Below are 21,930 nucleotides of genomic sequence, written 5' to 3' on the forward strand. Positions count from 1 at the left end.
TAGTGATCCTTGTTTCGAAATTGGCGAGACATGGATTTGATGGATGGACCACTTGGTGGGTAAGCAATTGGCTGGATGGCTGCGCTCTAAGAGTTGTGGTCAATGGCTCACTGTCCAGGTGGAGCTCAGTAATGAATGCTTGTCCTCAGGGGTCAGTATTGGGACTGGTGCTGTTTAATGTCTTTGTGGGTGACATGGACAGTGGGATCGAGTGCACCCTCAGCAAATTTGCCGATGAGCGCAAATTTTTTGCTCATGAAGCCCCACCTGGAGTCCTGCGTTCAGCTCTGGGGCCCCCAGCCCAAGAAGGACATGGACCTGTTAGAGTGAGTCCAGAGGAGGTCCATGAGGAGATCAGAGGGCTGGAGCACCTCACCTATGAAGACAGGCTGAGGGAGTTGGGGTTGTTCAGTCTGGAGAAGAGAAGGCTCCAGGGAGACCTCACTGTAGCTTTCCAGTACCCAAAAGGGGCCCACATGAAAGCAGGAAAGGGACTCTTTGTCAGGGATTGCTGTGATAGGTCAAGGAGTAATGACTTGAAACTAAAAAAGTGGAGATTTAGAGTAGATATTAGGAAAAAATCATTCACTCAGAGGGTGCTGAGGCACTGGCACAGGTTGCCCAGAGCAGCTGTGGATGCCTCATCCCTGGAAGGGATTCAAGGCCGGGTTAGATGGGACTTACAGCAACCTGATCCAGTGAGAGGTGCCCCTGCGCGGGGGTTTAGAGCTAGATGATCTTTAATCATCCTTCCAACCTTTCCAACCCAAACCATTCTATGATAAACAAGACTGTTATAAACCAAAATCAAAAGTTTTCAACAAGTGGTTTCTCTGTTAAGTGGGGCCAAGAAGTTAGGCTGTACCTGATTACTTGTCCATTTCCTGAACATTTCAGGATTTATTGTCTCTCTTTACAGACTATTCATATCATCATCACATCAACACCAGGCCCACAGGAATAGGCTGGTTTAATGGTCTACTTGTGGTCAGAGTTAACTAAGTGGTTCTGTATCTAATTGGCTGCTTGTACCTGCTACTGTTGTTCCAGCGGAGGCAGGATAGACCAAGAAGTTTGTTGGACTATTAAACTATTAGCTATGAAGTGGGTACTGTATAAACTCAGTTGTTGCTGGCTAAAATGAAAAATACATCAGAAGCACAGCCAACAGAGAGCAGAAGGGAGATCAGAAACTAATGTGATTTGGGATCTCATAAAAAAAAAAAAACAGGAAATTTTAAAGACAGGACAATAAAGAATGCAGTGAACTTCATCTAAAAGGAAAGCAACCATGACTGTGTGAAATGCTTGCTAGAAACTAGTTAAAAGTCTTTGCTTTTCTCCTTTACTCTCTAGTACTATTTTTGTCACAAAAGTCACAGACGTTTTTTCATGAAAGCAGAAGTAAAATATGACTAAGATACCAGGATTGTTTAATTTGTACTCGAGGAAAACAAACCTTCAGAAAAGAAAGGCCAAGCTTAACACACCTCTGTCCTATACTTACACTGAAATTTTCAAAAGGGTCTAGAAGAGCTAGATGCATAAAACTTCAGTCAAATACAACAGGCATTGGGTGTCTACTATCTGTATGTCTGGGGGAGAGTGAGTGCACAGCTGTGTGGGGGTCAGCTGCCCAGCAGGATTAAACCACAACAGCTGCAGATAACAAAAAATTTTAAATGCCATCACAGATGATATGAAGACAACCAAAGATTCAGACTTAAGCTTATTGCTCATCTTTCAGCAGTCAGATAAACTGCTCATTAGGAGCCAAAGCAGCAAAGAAAAGATCCTTTTCTAATTCCAGCCACAGCAACTGGAGAGCCTTTCAGAACAGAAAGGGGAGCCATTAACTTACTTTATATTGAGCTCTACTTCACTGTCTTTAAATTCACTTATGTAAATACAGTACTTGTCTCCCTGGGAAAATTTACTCTCTCCATTGTGGAATATTCAACGTGAAGAAAGATTTTTTTCCCCCTCATATAAGCATGAAAAACAAGTAGTATGCCATTCCCCCCTTAACATTAGGAAAAAAAAAACTTCATTATTAACAATAATTAATCGGCACATAGATTCCAGAAGGATTTGCTTTGGCAAGGTATTTAAGCATGTGTCTCATTTAAGAAATATCTCAGTGAACCTCTGGTTCTTTAAGTTCAGCATTTATTTAAGTCCCTTGCTTAGAGTCAGTCAGAGGAATTACAGAAAAAAGCCCACCAGAAACAGTTTGACAACTTACTAAGTAGACATCCAAAACTGAAGCATTATCATTTTCCGTCTCCAGTGTGCTCTGTTCTGAAGTCAAATAGATGGCACTGTCTTCTAAAGTATATGTTGAACTTGAAGGCAACCCTTTACTGGAAAGAGAAGGGAGACTGCAGTTAACAAGCAATACAAGCTGCAGAGGAGCTCAGTCATGGCTGAAATTTTAAAATTTCTCTCTTAAACATACAAGCTTCAAATACTTGAAAAGAAGAAAAGCAAATCAACAAGTATAGGTATCTTGACAAAAGCTAGTTAATTGGGGTCTCATAAATTACTAGCAAACAAACCACGCAGTTTCCACTACAGAATTAACTAAAATGTTATCAAGAAGTAATACAGTTCCTGAACTCTACTGAAAGAATTAAACTACGCCACAGTCAATGTGGGATAATTTCATTAATTTCAAAAGAAGCTACTTCCACATTTAGCAGCATTTTAAAATTTAAAATAGGGGGAAAAAAAATAGATTCAGTAATTAAGCAAAGTAGCATTGGACTTTCTCGGGTAGATAAGGGATAACCTGCAGCCAGCAGTTCAGATATGAAAGCAGGAGATTCATGGAGCAGATACACTTTATTATCTCAATCACAGATATGATTTCTGTTCTCTGCTATGGAGAAAGGATGTGAAACTACAGATGGATCTGCACAGTAATCTTGTTTTGCTTTGTAAACACTGAGAACTACAAAGCTGAAATTGTCAAAGGTGTTCTAATGGAGTTAGGCACCCATTATCACCCATCTACTAGCTGCCAGAAACTAACAGACTCCAGGCTGCCTTGAAAACCCAACTATCAGTTTTGCAGACCCGTATTTCAAATGGTGGTCGTTACCTATTTACACATGCAGGAAAACAAACAATTCAGCATTATAACTGGATATCAAAACATGGTTACAGCCCATAAATGAGGAAAGGAGAATTAATTTTTCCCTCCCTTTGGAGTACTTCATACTTAAGATATGTTTCAGATTGAGCATAATTTCAGAAAGAATAAAGCTAGTATCCAAAGTAGAAAACAATCACAAGTGCTCAACAAAATAATGAATCATTAGTCATCCTCATGTCATATTAGTATTAAGTGCACAGCACTACATTTACCACATCATAAAGCTCCTTTTACTATATAGCGTATTAAGCATCTTTTCCATAGCAAAGATATTTCTTTCGTCCGAAGGGTGATCCAGCTCCCACTGACTTGGTACCAGTTTTCTAACGCTCTGTTTGTATTCTATTAAGCAACATTTCAGTCACATCAGTCTTCTGCCAACACTCATTTTCCTGAAGGGGAGGGGACAGACAGGAAGGGAAAAAAGGGTCTGTTGCCAAATGGTGACTATGGTTTATCATCTCCCACAAAATAAGCGCTATCATTAGGCATACTATTGGTAAATGAAAGAAAAAAAAAACAACAAGAGTCACTTTTGCTTGCAGAATTTTGACACTCAATTCAGGCTTCAGAAGGTGCAAAGGCACCATATATGAAAACCACATGACAGAAGATGAATGTGCACAGAGCAACTACTACTGCTATAAAAATATGCGAAGCCAATGGTCAACCATTCTTTCTGGAAAACAGTGTTCTGCATTACTAAGAGCTAGTCAGGCAGGCTGCAGTGTATACCTGGCTTTCATTCCTGCATCATTTCAGGTTTAAAAGGAAAAAAATTGTTGAAGTAGTTATTCACTTCACGTACATATTAGGCCACATCACTGCTACCTTTACTGCTATTATTCTTGACTTCCTGCACTTGCATAAACCTTTGCACTCAGACTAGGTGAGAGATTCTCCAATTCACACCATTGCATTTTATTTTATAACCTTTATGTATCAGAAGAGCAAGAACTAGTTGACCTATTCTTCTGTTTAATTCACTGGCTTACTGTTACACTTATTTTTCTTTCTCCCTTTCCTATTTTTCTGTTAGAAAGCACTGCGCTTCCTTTGCTCCTAGTTTGTTAAGCTGTAATGTCTGTTGCTTCACAGCTTGTTCTGGACTGCAAACAATAGCAAAGTGCTCAGTTTTGGGATTGTAAAACTACTGGCTTTGCCTATAACACATAATAAAGACCATGCCAACTGCCCTTCCGGCTGTGCCTCTTTTTTATGGAAAGCAGTGCGTCATGCTGGGTCTGGCTGCTACAGAAATCCACCATACAGCCAGGCAGCAAATGAGGGTTGACACAAAAAGAACACGGAAACTGTCAAAAGCAGCTCCTACTAATGTCACTGTTTGGTTATTCACTAGTGAACTTCCTAAAAAAGAGACTTAATATATAGAAATAAACAAAAAATATTTTTATATTAATATACAGAAAGAGAAGGGAGAAGAGGGAGACAAGTAGGTACAGAGTAATCTTATGCAGAGAAAACCAGCAGGGACTACAGCCCCTTGAACAAAAGCAGGCATGAATGAAGAGAATGGAATAACAGAAATGCCACTCTATTTTTCTTACAATCAAATCCTCACAACTTATTTGCGTATAACAATCCTCTTGCTACTGTCACTTTCACACTGAATAACTAGAAATCAATTCTACAAGTAGGGAAGACTCATTTCCTCCATGAAGAACTATTTGCAAAAGAAGTGTAGGAAAACTTTCAGGACAGAGTTTTGTTTCATATACCTTAAGTTCAACAAATGGAGACTTTCAGAAGATTCCAAAAATTTTCTAAGAAAAATCTTAATTTTATATTTAAAAGAACAAATACTGTTCTTTTTGGGAAGCCAATCTATTATGCACGTAAAGGAGAAAGTAGTAATTTGATGAAACTGCCATCTTAATTTGCACCTGGAGTTGGTGTCAGTCTGAAAACAGTAACTGGACAGAGTTCAGCTCTTGGTGCACAGTCGCAGTACAGTGCTTATGTGTAATAATGTAATAACACCTTCTTAGTTAAGCTTTTTAGTTATAAATCATTTCCATGTCAGGATACCACAATTATTTTGTTTATTCAACTTGCCTCGTAATGACAACATGAAGAAAATGCATCCCAACTGGATAAGTGACTATGAAATACATAAAGATATGCATAATAACAAGAGTTCCAATTTTCCTAAGAAAAGGGAAAAAGCAAGAAGCTTTTTTCTTTTCTTTTTTTTTTTTTTTTTTAAAAAAAAAGGTCTCACTGTTAGTTTTAACTTGGATCCTCTTTTGAGAAACACTACACATTTTGACCTTATGATGAAGTAAGGTGAAAAGCCATACTTTGACGCTTCTAAATCAGCACACTTCAACATATTTAAAGGCTCACATTCTCTTTCTCTTGAGCAGAAAATAAAACAAAACCTTCATTTTTCAAAGTCCTTCTAAAATGCTTTCCTGGACACAAAGTGCAAAATATTAACTTAAAACGTTAAAGGTGGTCAGGGATTGTGATTTACAAATATGGAAAATCAGGGTGTTCTTAAGCAGGAACAGTTAAATTAGACTGATTTTCTGTGGATTTGTAGAGCAGTGTAATTCTCATACATTTTAATCTAAGGATAATACATGCAAGATCCTATTAAGTTTCTAAGGCATAAAGAAAAAGAACTACCCTTTGTCAAGAAACTAGCATAAGTATGCAGGATTATCTAAACAAACAAAACCCAACCAGCCAAAAGACCAACCAAAAAACCCTCCCAAATTTTAATTGCTGTTTCTGTCCTTCAGCATATTTTACTTATACTAAACTGTAACCAGTTCCTGAAGTGACAGCTTTAGAAATGAAAGAGTTCTGCTCTCTTAATGGAAAAGAAAATCTGCCTCATTACAATGTGTCTACTTCTAAGTCAGCCTGCAAGACAGGTAGGAGTCTTCAGTCTTCCTTACCAGTCTCCATGGCCTTTGAAGAATGAATGGCAAAAGCTATGCCAGGTGGTCACAACTGATGGAAGCAGAAGTTCGAGGTGTTTTTTTTTTTTCCCCCCTCCTGCACTGTGAAGAACAGCTCATGTATGAATATAATTATCAGCTTCCTTCAGATGGGCCAAAATACACGAGCTATGAATTAGAATGAGCCACTATGAGTCCTGTTGGGAAGAGTTATAATAAAAATAGGCTTTGATGTCTTTCGCTGGATGTCAAATATCCTTTTCTGTCACATATCCCACAGAATATTTATGCCCTAAAAGCAGCACATTTGCAATGTCCAATGTGTTTGAAAGCTGTTATATAAGCTTTTGAGAAAATTATCAGCTCATTGCATCATGACTTTTATAATCTCTTTACAGAAGCTACTCAGAAAGATGTTTTGTATATAAATGGGCAGTAAAACTGTTGTTCTGATGTACAGCTCAATACCGAACACTGCGGAAAATCTAGCCTGCATACATATAAGTATGAAAAGGGACAACAGGTTTTTAAAAGCCTGTTGAACTAAGTGCATTAGTCTAATGTTTACAATGTAAAAATCACTTCTAAAACACAACCTCACATTTAATTTTTTATACATTTCATGCATCTGAAAAAAAAAGTGTAATATTAAAAAAAAACTTTGTCAGTCATATTTTAATAACGCTGTTTACAAGCGTGAAAACCATAGACCTGAAAAATCATAGAATCATAGAATGGCCTGGGTTGAAAAGAACCTTAAAGATTAGTTTCAACCCCTCTGCCATGGGCAGGGTTGCCAACCACTAGAGCAGGCTGCCCAGAGCCACATCCAGCCTGGCCTTGAATGCCTCCAGGGATAGGGATAGGTAGACTTGACTGATATTCTAAATGTTGTTTCTGTATTCCAGGTGAAAGAGAATGACAATGAGACTCCACGTTACTAAACTTACACTAATGGCAAATCATGACATGCGAATCAGTAAGCATCCCAGTTACATTAAGGTGAAACATACACTCCTTTGCAGTTGCCAATTAGAATCCCAAGACCTGTCATTTTTGCAGCTGACATACATATATAGTTGAAAAGCTTGTAGGTACACGCAATTAGAATTTAGGAACTCAATCTGTATTTCAAAATCCTGAGTAACCACGGTGAAATCCACTGGGCAGTGCACATCAACACATACCAGCTCAGGGAGGGATCTACACATGAAGTCTGTTCTAAGATGTTCCTTTGGACCCTCCTCACCAGAAAGAATTAAGGTCATGAAATCAGACTTGTAAGAATGAGTGTGGAATACGAAAGGCAGCATGCAGAGGGACAAATTATGCAAGGAAACATTTGCTTTTGTATTAAATAACTGCTATTACCACATGCTCATCTGTGCATTTATCGGAACAATAATTTTAAATTTCAAGTTAAAAAAAAGTACAGGCTTTCTTTTCTACTTTTTAACCACTAAATCATTTCCAGTAACATTTCATTTAATCATTTATAAAATATATATATTTTTTTTCTGTGAAGGAAAGCATCCAGATCTGATTTTCACTTCGCATTTTAAGTCAGAAACTGAAATTTTATATTTTGGTATATGTCCAGGACAATCATTTACATGCCTGAGACAGACTCCCTCTTCTATTTCCACAAACACTTCATGAAACATCTCCAATAAATCTAAACATTAAATTTTGACATCACTGGAGGGGGGGAGGAAGTCAGTTTGCTTAGATGACATAGTTCTTTTAATGCTAACGCATATAATAAAATAGACTGTAGGATTAAATGAAAAGTATATTCGTCTTTAGTCCAACATTGCTTTTTGATGCTACTTCAAGATTGCAGATAGCAGTGTTCTGCCCTTTTAACCAATATTTTTCAATCTGTTTTTCTGCTAAGTTTTTTTTTTTTTCCTCTTTTAACCTTGTCACAGTATTGTTGATTCAACAGGACATAATGGATAAGCAGGTAAATTGTTTATTTGACTAAGTACCCCTGAACTTAAGTCATTATGCCTTTGTATCTAGAAGTGTTATCTGCTGTAGCTGTAGTTCTATACTAGGATGTAAACAACAGCAACAAAAAATGGATGGTGTACCTTAAAGCATACAAAGCTCTGCGGATACGACAAAATACAGCTTCTACCAGCACACTAATGAGAATTAGAAATTAGTCTTTTCACAAATTAACTGACTGAGCTGCAACCAACATGTACATGGAACTTCTGCATGAGTGAAAAAAAAAAGAATATAATCTCTTAATGCAACATACTTGCTGGAAACGGTAACTAAAAGTTCAAATTACTGCAACAGCCTCATCATAGCTGCATTGGTGATCATTCAGTTTCAATGCAGACTTCTAATAGGGCATTCAAAGACAAATTGGGAGTGAGGGGACAGAAGAAGAAAATAAGAGAAGACCCTATATACATGGTGTATCAGAAAGAGCAAATTAGTGGAACACAGGTTTTGTACAATTTCCATGATGCACTCTGTTCTCATCCTTAATTTTTAGACTGAAAAAGAAAAGCCAAAAAAAAAAGTTACTTTCTCCCATTCAGTAATGATCATCCACAAGTGTGCTCAACTCTGCTGTTGCCCTCACCTTCCTAAAGCAGTCTATTTTATCTTGGTTCTTAATAAAAAAAAAAAGAAAGAGAAAAAGAAAAAAAAAAGAAACCAGAAAGAAAAAAATAATGCCATCACAGCAGAATGGGGAAAGCCTTATTTTTCTTTCAACTACATATTACATGTTGCTTCAATCATAGTCAAATTTTCTTTCTCTCCCATGGGGATTCCCCCACTGTCTCAGTGCATCTGTCCACGAATTAGAGCTTTCAATTCTTTTTCCTCCACTTAGTTGCTTATTTACATTCAGTTTGCAAGAATTTAATTCTCTTTTAATCAAATTCAAGCAATTTTTTCTAAGCTTCAGAAGCTAAAGGTGGTGGGTGGACAGACAGAACATTTAAACATAACACAAAAATTTGCCTATATAGAAAGGCAGATGCACAAAAGGTGTGTATTTCTAACAGCAGGAAAGTTAATACTTACAAATCCCTTCCAAAAACAGCAGAAGCTTTTACTCTTGTTTTCTGAGCTGTTTTAGAAAGGGTTATTTGATAAAATGTCAAGTCTTGGGATATATCAGTTCAAAGCTAGGGAGTTTCAGGAAGTTTTGACGGTGTAAGAGAAAAAAAAAAAACCAATCCCTTAAAGACTTCCAAAATTTCCAGTGTTCTGCAGTGAAAAATAGCAATGCAAACAAACAAACAACAACAAAAAAGAAACCTGCAAAGTTGTTACTTGAAATTGAAATGCAGCAAAGAAGAAGAAAGAGAAGGCAGAAGTCCATTCTACATATACACCTTACACAAAGAAGGTACAGAGTACATGAACAAGAATTATATTTCATATAGGTTATTTTCCTAGGCTTAAACACATCAGGTAATCCAGTAATCCTCCCTATATAAACCACAGGTTCTTTGTGTAGGTCTACAGACAGAGAGGCAAAGTAACCCTTTATGTATCATGGGATTTTATTTAGGTTTGTAACTGGAAGCTGTGAGACCTGCTGTAAGATAGACTGGAAAGAGAGTTTGTTGTTGTTTTCTTAAACAAAACAAAAAAATCCTCTTGTTTAAAACATGTCTAGAAGCACCTGTAAAAGCATCAACCTTCTCCAGTTCTTTGCAATTATAAAAGCAATGTTAACTGAAACAACAGACACAATGCTCAGGACATTCCAATTTATCTGTAATTTAATTCATCAGTACTCACTATGAAAACTTTACCTTCAGAGAAAAAAAAAACACATCTGGTATCACTTCTACTATAGAAGTAATGCCAGATATGATATGTAAGAATTGCCTTTCCTAAAATAAAGCAAATAAACTCTTTCAATTAAGGGTATTTAGACTCAAAATCGAACATATTTTCTTGTGGAAAACACATCTTTTAAATCTTTTAATTACTGAAATAGCTCTGTGCCACATATAAATTTACTTGAGGTGGAGTGGAAAATCTTGAAAGCCTACATTTGCTGAATAACTTTTATCACATGATGTTTGTTCACTTTCTCCTTTTTACTAGATGAAGGTCCTTCTGTGCTGAAAAATACAGCCACCTTTCCCCCCCTCACTTCTCCTTCTTTTGCCACTCCTTCTTCACACTACCAGGGTAACACCTGAAATCTCCTCTACCTCTTCAAGGACTGAGGAATAACTTGGTGAAAAACAAGCAGCTGGCAGCCTGGACAAACACTCCTAATAAGCTGTGTGTCTATGACTGCTGCTCAGTCTCCCTGTTTTGCTGAAATCTCAAATCCCTAACCACTGCTCTGTGTTATCTAACAACTGTGACAGTTCTAACCCATACCAAATCAGGATTATATACATGCTCCTCAGATGATAAAGCCTCAGAAGCCAGCTCCAACTCAGGAAGTCACCACTGGATAGCCACACTGGCAGCGGCTCCTCACTCAGACCACAAGTGCTAAGCACCCTCAAGGTGATAATGAGATCCTTTCTTGGATAAAATGCCATGTGTCTCTCCTTGGAAAAAGATTACATTCATGGCCGATAGAAACAGAGGGTAGTTCTGAAAAACTGAGGTTACAAATGCGTGTCTCAAGGTATTGAGATGTGTGCCTCAAGGTATTCAAAAGTATCATTGCTCTTTTTTTTAATGGGGCATACAACAGCATCTGTCTTCTCAATGGTATCGGCACACACTGCTTATCAGCATTAATGGCAGTCAAGGAGCCATCCGGACACTGTACTGTTACTACATATGCAGGACTATTTCCTTTCAATATCATATAACAGAGATTTTTAAGTGGTGATGAGGAAATTGTTGTACTACCTAGTTTGTGCTAGGACACTCTGAAGGAGGAGGAAAAAGCCTGAAAAAGAAGATGCCAAACTGTGGTTCTATTGAAGAACTTAAAGCAGAATTTCATAGTCGATTACACAGTTAAAGACTGACAGCAGGCTTACATTTGTAAACAAATCATTCATTCAGGCTTTGTTTCAAAGACTGCTCCAGGCTTTACAGTTTAAACAGCAAAGTGCTGAGTCTTGCAGCACAGCGTTTTGTAATGCTCAAAAGAAGAACTCTAGTGAGAAAAAACTAAGGCATGTAAAACTGGAGGCATCATTCTGGCTTTTTTTTTTTTTGATTTATTTTCCTACCAGTTTTTCTTATTGTATGACTGAAGTGCCTCCAATATATAATAAAAACAAACAAAACTTCAGCTGTACATATTATTAGTAGCATATTTCTTAAAGTTTCTATAGAGGCTTTTTGGGACAACTTGTCATGGTTCTGTAATTAAAAAATCTTATTTTTTTTAGACCCTAAACCATACCTCATTCCAGAATTTCTTTTTTAGCAAAACATCAGACCTATGGAATATGCCACATCATTGAGATTTATTTCAACTTAATGAAAATGGTACCTGCAAATATCATTTTGATCAAGCAATGCTGCAAGTCATTTTACCTCTTATACAAAAGCAATTGGTCAAATTTTAATAGGGAAGTAAAATTCTACTGCTTCAAGATTACTTGTAAAATAACTTGATCTTTTTGGACAAAATGCAAAGTAAAGGACTACATCTCAGTACATGAGTAAGCTTACCAAATTTATATAGATACTGTGTAGCGCAGGATTCCAAATTACTACAGAGAAATTCACGATACTTGATTTCACAAAAGATACCCTTCCTGACAAAAACAGATAAAGAAACACCTAGTCTGTGATACCGCATATGGCAAATGATCTCTAAGCAGGCAAGACAGCACAATACAAAATTTCCTTTCAGGCACACTTGGTAGAGTACAGGTACACACAATCTCCCAGAAAGCTTTACTGGCACAACAATGGTATTGGGCAGACATGACTACAAGGCATTCAAACACAACTCAGATCACATCCAAGCTAGATCACAAGTGTCTACACTTTCCTTGAGACCTTCTTGTTTTCATCTGTCTTAGGTTAAAATTAGACAGGCTCTCATCACATCCATTGGAGAAGGCTCATAGAAATGCACTTCAGAAATGGTCACTTTGAAGGAATGTAAAGAAGGTCATTCAGCACTCAACATTCAGAATAAATATCAACTTGAAAGCAGTTCCCTTTTCCTAACACATCAAAGTTTTCTGCAGGCGTTTCAGGCTGCAGCCAAGTTACAACAAGTATTTCCTACCCTGATCTTAGTATACATTGGCTTGTGGAACAGACTAAGGCCTAAGCAAGTTTTCAATGCCTAATTTAGTTTTGCAACATGACAAAAAATCAAAGGTGTACTGTAATATTTATGCAGTATTTATGCATTTTATTTTGTGAGCTCAGTGCAAAATACTTAACAGGTCCTATGGCGTAATGACACCCCTTCTTCACTGGTGATGGTCAATATTGATCTACAGAGATAGTTTCACATTCTGCATTTTCTTTTGCAGAGCCTCCTCCCATTGCATACATTGTCAGACTTTAACCAGAACAGTGGGGAGTATTATTCCATATATACAACCTTTACCTGCTAGAATAGAGCATAGATTGATCACGTTGACAACGCTCATCTGCATTCAAGGAAGAAGAAGAAAGTGTGGTTGCCAAAGAAGCTGCTTCAAACAGAGAAGGAGTGCTTGGCACTAGATCCGGTCGACGGCGCGAACCTAGTACTAAATTCACAGAAACAAAGAACAATATTAACAACTGTCATTTCAAACTGGATCAAAGAATCTTTATGCAAGTGTACGGAGTCACCTGCTGCTCTCACCAGTTTCTTTAAGCTTCTTGATGTGTTTGAATTGATAAGATAATGATACTCATGTGCCCATACCCACACTCTTTCACACTACGGGGAAAATTACAGCTGCTAGCCAGTACATTTCTGCAGATGACAGAGCAAACCCATGGGCAAACATTAAACACTGGTATGAATATCTGATGAGTTCATCTAAGTTCCAGGACTGGTCTCATGCTGTGAGGGCCTGGTTTTCAGATGGGTTTAGGTGGTTGGTTCTCCCTTGTGTCAGGCTGCAGATGCACTCTGAAAGGGGCATACTCTGTGTATCTCTTCAGAAAACCCCGGGGGAAAATGAACTGAGCTCTAAAACACTTCACATGACATGTTCATTTAGAAATCACAGAAAAGAACAGTACTGGCTCTGGCCTTAATCTACCTCCTGTGTTGAACATATTGTTTTAGGTTTCCCTGAAAATGAGGAGAACACTAAAATTATATTAAAACCTCAATTCTGACTTCCTCTTGCTCCTGGAGGTCTATTCCGACAAATAGATCTAACTGCTCTTTCCCTGTATTAACCAAGAATAACCCAAACCTCAAGTTTTGAAAGATCAGCCAAATTGGAGACCTTCTAGTTCAGGCTTATACTAAAATTGCTTTAAAAACACTGTTTAGGCTGTTGATTTGAAAGTCATTACCTTCCTCATCAAGGCTGGAGTAGCTTTGTCCTTCAGTAATAATGCCATGTTTCTCATCCTTCCAGTCCTGGCTAACAGCATACACTATTTCTTGCGATGTTGCCTTTAGGGCCGTGATGGAATTGCACCGTTTCTTGGAAGGAGAAGATCTTAAAGCTGCATTACCAAACAAACACAGGTGTTGAATGAAGTCATCTTAATCAACCTGCCTACCTTTAACAGCATACAGAAAGACAAGCCATCTATAAAGCTAGAGTTTCTGGATACAGACCAAGAATCCAGACAGACTGTATCCATTCAAATACAATATCACTTATCAAATAGCTTAAACCAAGAGCCACAGGCATTGGCTATTCATCTATGAGTGAAGAACTTTAGTTTTTTTCTGAAGTTCCTTATTGACAAAAAAAAAAAGTCAAGTCAGTAAACCAACTTTGACATCAATAAGATACAAATCTACTACGTAGCATCAACCTGTGTAATTAGACACAGAAGAAAACACAAGACAGGAAAACTGAAAAGTTTTGGAGTATTCTGAGAGGTTATGATCACTTCCTTGACCTGTGAGAAGACACGAACACTCCTATTTTATTTTTGTGAAAGAATGATAATGCATTTGAACTATTGATCTATATAAAAGTAGATTAATAGCCTTGTATGCAAATCAATGACAGTGGGATATTAGAACAGGTTAATAGTCTGGAAAAACGAGACAGACAAATTAAGATCAGAGAGAAAATAAGGCATAGTGTCCTTAATTTTACATTGTAGTTTTCAAATACAGAAAGGGTTGAATCTTGTGCTTACATAAATCTAGAAGTAAAAAATAGAAAGAACTGAAAAAAATACTCAAATGTTCAGGAAATGTATATAGCTACAAGATAAATTTAGTTTGTTCAACAGGGAGAAATATTGAGCTCTGTACTGTTTATTCTCCATCAGTATGGAAGAGTTCCAGGTAACAAGGCCTTTGGAGTATATCTCAGACAACACAGCTCCCATCAGCTCTCTAGCAAAATTATTCTATGGTTTAGGAGATCTCAGTCTCAGGAGCCTCCTTCTTCCTTTCATCTGAATTTTGCTTCGTTTTTATCACATTAGCAAACAGTGGATTAATACCATAAAATTATCATAAAGTGGTAATTTTAAGTTCATATACTACATCATTTACCCGTTCCAAAGGTTTTAGTATTTAACACCTTAATTTGTTAGCTTGTGCTAGTATTTGCAGTAATTCTCCTTTCACTTAAATCTCATTTAGTTCTATCCTTTATTTGCATTTTGTTCTACTTCTCTCCGCGTGGGCTTCCTTCTCACTCAGATAACTATTGACAATGTTAAAAGAGACCAGCCTCACACTGATCACAAAGGTGTTTACAAAACACCTTTCATCAGTTTGACACAATGCTATAGCCTCAATACTCTTCCTGTGGCATTTGAGCCAACTGTCTGTTCCACGTATCAACATTCACCTCCAAACCAAATACACGTACACAAGATAAGATTATCATAATGCTAACCAGGATGTTTCTAGAGTATACGCTTCTCTATCAACTACACAGTTCTAGCCAATCAATCTGTATTTATTTGTCAGGAACTGTGCTTTATGAAAAGCCATGAAACTTACAGAACACTATTTCCTAGAAGATAAATGCCTTCTTTTACCAAATGGGAAAAAAACAAGTGCAATGTCAGCACCTCCACAGATTTAAAAAATAGTTTAGCAGTAAAGCAGTAAGTTAGTAATGGATGATACCAACTGCTTTGTTTGTCTTATATATTACATTTTTTATACCACCTGCCACGATTGCTCAGATAACCAGGACAGCTTTTCCCCAAACTGCAGCTTGGGACACAGTGAAACCCAAGCACTGATCTGTGCCTTGCTGGTATATTCATCAGGTCTTGCTTACAACTTTCATTACTGCACAAATGTTGAGCACTTCTCAGCAGTCACCACCATTCTTCTCTGCATATTTGATACTTCAGACTGAACATCCTTCCAGTAGCATGACCTATTCTATTCACAGAAGAATTATCCATTGACTCATTAATAAAAGACTCTCCAAAAGTCTTATTTTCCTGAATACTTGTCACAACGTAGCATGTATATGTAAAATCACTAGGGTTAATTCAAGTTTTCTCTACTTCCTCTACAACTCCCTCACTCTACTTAAAAAAAACAAACAACAACAACAACAACAACACAGTTTAAGTTTGGCTTCTCTCAGTTTTCTCTTTTCTCCATAAGTCCTTTTTCTCTTATTTAGTAATTTCACAAAGTACTTATCATCTTACTGTTCTTATTTCTTGTTGTTCTTATGGTCTGCAGAGGATCATTTTCCCCTTCAACCCCAATGCTTAAGAGGATATACAGTTGCATGGTCTACTTTAAGTTACATTAATAATTCATTTTATTTCTGAGAAGTTACAATAATCAATAGTTAATTTTAACAGTAAATTGTTGCTGAAAATTTTAAACTGAAGTCTTAGGACAGCTCTTGGTAGGTAGTGGTATACTTTTGTTGTGAAGGTGGGTGTCTATCGGCATCCTCCCTGTTTTTTTAACCCGTACCTAATAATGGTAAAGTATTAGGCAAAGTACTTAATAATGGTATGTAATTTACCCTTGAGAATGAATTAAAAGATTAAGGAAAGGAGAAATGGATAGGAAAAGCATATTAATAGTGAACTTCCTGTTTTTTTTCCTGACAAAGCACAGAAGAAATCCATATCAAAAGGAAGAATGGCTACACTCAAACATGCTAGAAATGGTATTTAATCAACTAATGCAAATTAAATAAAGTGAATGGGGGCATTTCTCTGAATAGATGAAGGATTGGGCACATAATTAGCTCATGAGATTTATCTTGATATAAATGCCAATATAAGGGAACCTGCCTTACCTTCAGATACCCCTGATAAGACAAAAAAATACATAGCAAATAATTCTCCATAATTCTAATAGTAGGATACAATCCCACTAGACCCAGTGAAGAAACTCAGCTTCTGGTAATGTAGTTACCATGTGATCTTGAAGAAAGATTTATTCTATTGTCAAGATAAAAGTATTATGAAGTAATGATTATAAAAAAGTGTCTAGAAGAGCAAAAAAAACTTTCTTACCTTGAAGTTTCTTGAAAACTCTGGTACTCATAAATTTTAAAAATCTGTCTGCATAAAAACTTGGTCTGTGCACTGAAACTGTGTCCTATAAGATTGAAAAAGTTCTCAGTCACATTTTCCACTTGAAAATCAAAATCAAATTGTCGAGAGAAAAGCTCTACACCTCTGGTAAATTCTATCATATATTTCTGTCTTACACAGAACAACAAAACCACATCTTTTTTTCCTTTAAGGAAACTTGGCTTAGATGAGACTTACCTAAGTTAGACAATTTCATTTATGAAATTTTGTGTTATGAATTATACAGCCACATTCTGTAAAATCTTTCCAGAACCTGGAAATGCTATTTTTCACCTTACGTACTTTCTTCAATGTCTTGCTACATGACTATTGCCCTGAGTAAGTTTTAAGGGCAAGATCATTTTATTTGCTTTTTGAAAGATCAACAACTAAAGTAAGAGCATTAATTGGGAAATGGATCTAAAAAACTTCAGCAACACTCTAGATGATGTGGTGATGGCAGACTACAACTATACCAGAGCTAGCTCTTCCCTGGTCAACAGAAGTCAAATTTCCATTACCTAAATATCAGCAATTAAAAATATATATATATATTTACCCCATCATAAACAAGAGCTTTCCATGAGTGTTCCAGCTTCTTCATTAACCTGAGCACATAAAAACAAAGTCAGAATTGCTTTATAAATATTCCATACTTGTAAGCAATTTTCGAATATTTTATTCAATAAAAACATGAAATTCAACTGCCACTTACCTGTAAGACTGTAGAATATCAATAATACCCATAAATAGAAGCAGCTTTTCTCCTTTATGGCTTTTGGCTGGAATACCTCCCATTCTGACAAAAACAAAACAACATAGTTAGATTGTCTTTTAAGAGATCTCTGATTTTGTCGCTTAGCAGGTGAACTGTACCTACTTAAAAATCCAAAGAAGTAATGCACAACTTTAATGCCAGATGTCACAGTGCAAAGTCAGTCAGATGTGGGTCCCTTAGCAAGCAAGTGATTTTAAATGGCAAACTTAAAGTGCCTCAGATACACTGGTAAATATCCATCATAAACAAGGAATATCTTGGGATGACTTTTAGATAGGATTGGAAATCCATGGAAAGACCCAACTGCTGCTTTCAGCAGCAATACTGCATTGCTCATGATCTGGGCAGCACCACATTATCACTACTGTTACATGATACCCAGTCTTGCATATATAATAACCACGGGGACTTTCTCAGATGACCTGTGTAATCAGTCTTAGCTTTTAGTAAATAACAAAAAAAAACAAAACAAAAGCAGAACCCCCCCCCCCCAAACCTGCCAGTGCAACACCTCTACCACCATACAAGGGCATTCACAATGATCTGTGTGAATGTTATACTGTAAAAACTCGTTGAAATTCAGCTCTAACTTATATCCTAGACCTCTGAATATTTAGAAACTCTATTAACGCTAAGTATCATAATTCTCCCATTTGTTTGCTCTAGGTTTGAACACACTTCTGTATCATCAGTTGTATTTACTAGAACAGCTCCCTTGAGAACCATGAGAAGAGTAAATCCTTTGAATGTGAAATTAAACCCTTACAATCAAGAACTGACTATATAGAATCGGAATGGTGATCATAATGCTCCCACTAATATGGGATGTATTTCAAAAGAAACAGGAGAATAATTACTGTCTATATACTTAAAGTTCTACTGCACTTTTTGCTAGATAGAAAAAAAGAGAAAAGCAGCAGTTTTTAATCTCAGGAAATATCATACACTGATAATGACTGTACTACAGTGGTTAATTAATGATCCAGTTCTACACATTGAGCATATTACTTTAAGATGAAAGTAAACACTGTAGAAACATTCATTTCAATGCTAATAAATAGTTTTTGCTTATGGGCCATCAGGCTGTTTCTAGTTCAGATAATATCCGGGACTCCTGTAATGGCTGTCTTATAACATCTCTTTTATAAGTGAATGCATTTATGAAAAATGCACCTAAGTCACCTGGAAATAAGCAAATTTGCTTTCATGCATTTAAAGACAATCAGTCAACAATCGAGATCTTTATATCTTGGTCTCCAGCAAATCTTGATGGTGTACCTTTGAAAAAGTTTAAACACACTATCTTTTAATTCCTGAAATGCAGTGGTCTCTTGAATGTTTTGCCAGTCAGTACCAATTGGCACAGACTGAAGAAAAATAATGTACAATTTTGATAGCAACCTTAAGACTGCGTTACGGCACTTACGTGTTTGTTGCCTCTGTGACGACAGAGTCCCCTGACTTCCCAGGCCCCTGTATAGACTCCATGGCTGTGGAATAGAGAACCTTCTGCCCTCCAGGACGTTTTGCATCTGATGCATTCTGGGAAGTCTCACCCTCTTTTTCCTTCATGTGACTGTTCAATATGTGGATTCCCAGTAGAAGGCTGTAATCCATGATCTTGAAACTTTCTAGAACCTATCAACATAGAAGAACTAGCTGTACTAAAACAAAAAGGGCTATATACAATGTCCATTACTCATCAGTATTTTGAGAACCTAAATAAAAATAGGCCTTAAGAACACGTTTCTTTGATTAGTAAAATGTGCACATAAGTCAAACACCAGTTACCTATTTATCTCAACCTTCTTGTAACAAGTGAGGAAAGAAAAAGATACATAGCTGAAATGTAACACAATATCCACAATTGTTTTTATTTATAACAAATAATAAATTAATAGTTCCACTACGTATTTATGAACTACAGTTTTTTTTGTTTGCTTTTAAGTCACCTCTAATGCATGTTCCAGACTCCTTATTGAGTATTTTTGCCTGAACTAAAAAAAAATTACTCTCCCTCCACCTCCTGTTTATAACCAAAAGAGCATTCTTGGAGAATTTTCAAATGTCAAAAAAAAAAAAAAAAATTGCTATCTCTCTCATTCATTTCTTCTTTCATGCTCATGTATCATGAGTTTCTAGCCAGTTACATCAGCATTAAATCTGGCATACTTCTATTAAAAGTTCAAGTCAACATGTAAACGTGAAATAAAACAACCTGCAATCACATCTAGCAGTATAAGGAAAATGTTAGCTGACACAGACTGAATTAAATGTCCTGTAAAATGGCAGTGCTACATGGAGAGAGAAAAATTGACAGCAACCAGGAAAAATAGGCTGTGCCATTCAACTTTCCTTTACTTCATGCATCTCTGCAATGCTTTATGATATGATTTGACACACAATACCCAATGATAATGCTGTAAATTTTGGCACTGAACCAAGAGGCAGTAGAACGTCTTTTTACCTGAACAAGAACAAAATGTGACTTCATAGTGATAACAAAGACCATTAACTCCAAGTACGTCAGCTGAATGAAGGCAGTCAAAGCATAAATATTCTTACACAGAACATTGAGCTGGTTTCTGAACTCTAAGACATATATTGCAAATCTAAAATGAGATTTCTTGATAATCACCAGGGAAAGTTTAATCACCTGTGAATTTGTATAAGGAAGTAAAGGTAGTCTACTACTTAACAGTCATCTTCAGAGATAATTTTAACTTCGATGACCAAATATATATGCAAAGAGGTAGGAAAGCTCTGTTCCACTCCATTTGTATTTCTTATATACTTGTCAAAGTAACTAGAAGCTGAGTTCTTTCCTGTCTCTGGCATTTATCTTCCATGAGGAACATAGTGGCTTAATTTTAGCACCACTGTTAGTATGTAAAGCGAAGAAAGCAAGTATAGCACAAAGCAACGTAAGTGTGGAAAGGCATGGACTCATCCCAATTTCCAGAGACAAAGAAGACTAAAAACCATGGTAGGTTTGATCTTGCTCAGAGTAATTCTGCACCGAGGTAGGATTAGAAAAAGGCTGCTATTTATGGCTGTCAATACTCCAGAGCATCCTTTGATAATGGAACCCACCCAGGGTTTCAGGACACAATAAAAAAGCATATTCTAAATTATAACACGACAATGTAATGAAATGTTATTACTAATTGTGTGTTGGTGGCTAATAACTTCCCGTTTTATGATCGTGAATTGCAAGACTAGCACAGCTAATGTATATAAATGCAAATACACTAGTGTCAAATAAATTCTGTAACTTCCCTTACCATTTGCTAGTTACTAACCTTTACAAAGGCATTCTCAAAGACATTATTACATAACGCAGTCACTAAAAATACGTAATCAGTGGATATCTGCCACCACATACTGAATTAGTTTCTGGGTTGGCTGAAAAAAAAAACCAACAAAAAAAGCAGGCCCAAAACCCCCAGATCAGATCTCATCCTCTATAAAAATGATTAGCTCAACAGATCAGGTAATAACACTGTTTATGCAAAGCCAAATTTCAACAGCTAGCTGAACATGAAAAAAAGTTTAACCACTTTTATTTTACAGTTATAAACAATCTCTGGAAGTTTTGCACTCAACCTATTCCTTACTCTTACTTATATTAGATATGCTACGATGTAACTGCATTAATTAACTGCATAACCTACATTTAAGATTAGATCTAGCCTCATGGAAGGCTATGGTATAATATGCTGGATCTTCTTCCCCAGGGACCTGTTTTGTGATAAAATGAATCTTTCTGACTACATCAACTCACCACTGTCACTTAAACCCATACTCCTTATATAGTACAATGGACATAAAATCTCTATTTATTACTTTGTTCTAAAATCAATGAAGAAAAACACCATAAAAACAAGAGGCCATTTTGTTATTCCAATTCATTATGAAATTGAAGCATGCGCACATCCAATGGATTACTGAAAAAGACAGCGTATGAACTCCCACCCTTGTCCCCCATAAACCTTATTCGTGGTCCTCTAAAGAGGCATGACTGTTTAGTCTTCAGGATATTGTAATATGATTTGTCTCTTTGACTGTGAATGGGCTTGATACACATTTCTGATTACTTCCCCTTAAAAATTTGATAATCAAAATAGACACTCCTAATGCAAATATACATCTTTTGACCAGATCTAAGCATACCTCATTGACCTGTCTGTGTCTAAGGAAAATGCTGGTAAAAAATTATTACCCATAATAATAGGAAAGAACCTCAAATATCAGTGCTGAAGAAAAAAACGTCAAATTCTTCAGCCTGCATCAAGACAGAACTTTTACTTCAGTCAAGAGGATTTCTAAATGAAGGTAACTGAAGGGTTCTCACATACGTATCATTAACAATTTTTAAAGTAACAAATCATGGTTATTTGAAAATGTGTAAATAACATTTTGCAGACAAACCT

At 36.6% G+C, this 21,930-nt stretch overlaps 1 protein-coding gene across 5 annotated transcripts in view; it reads right to left on the bottom strand.

Annotated features, from left to right (window-relative positions):
* The window catches only part of PIP5K1B (phosphatidylinositol-4-phosphate 5-kinase type 1 beta), a 109,521-nt gene that overhangs the window by 6,589 nt on the left and 81,002 nt on the right, over positions 1-21,930 (bottom strand). For all 5 annotated transcript variants that reach the window (XM_080574302.1, XM_080574305.1, XM_080574303.1 and 2 more), the window contains 7 exons: positions 18,924-19,135; positions 17,435-17,518; positions 17,279-17,327; positions 16,660-16,744; positions 13,534-13,689; positions 12,623-12,767; positions 2,246-2,363 (listed from right to left, as the gene is read on the bottom strand). In XM_080574302.1, coding sequence (XP_080430428.1) covers positions 2,246-2,363; positions 12,623-12,767; positions 13,534-13,689; positions 16,660-16,744; positions 17,279-17,327; positions 17,435-17,518; positions 18,924-19,135 — 849 coding nt within the window. The remainder of the gene's footprint in view (positions 1-2,245; positions 2,364-12,622; positions 12,768-13,533; positions 13,690-16,659; positions 16,745-17,278; positions 17,328-17,434; positions 17,519-18,923; positions 19,136-21,930) is intronic.

This window comes from Anser brachyrhynchus (genome assembly GCF_964034855.1).
Source record: "Anser brachyrhynchus genome assembly, chromosome: Z".
Lineage (NCBI taxonomy): Eukaryota > Metazoa > Chordata > Aves > Anseriformes > Anatidae > Anser > Anser brachyrhynchus.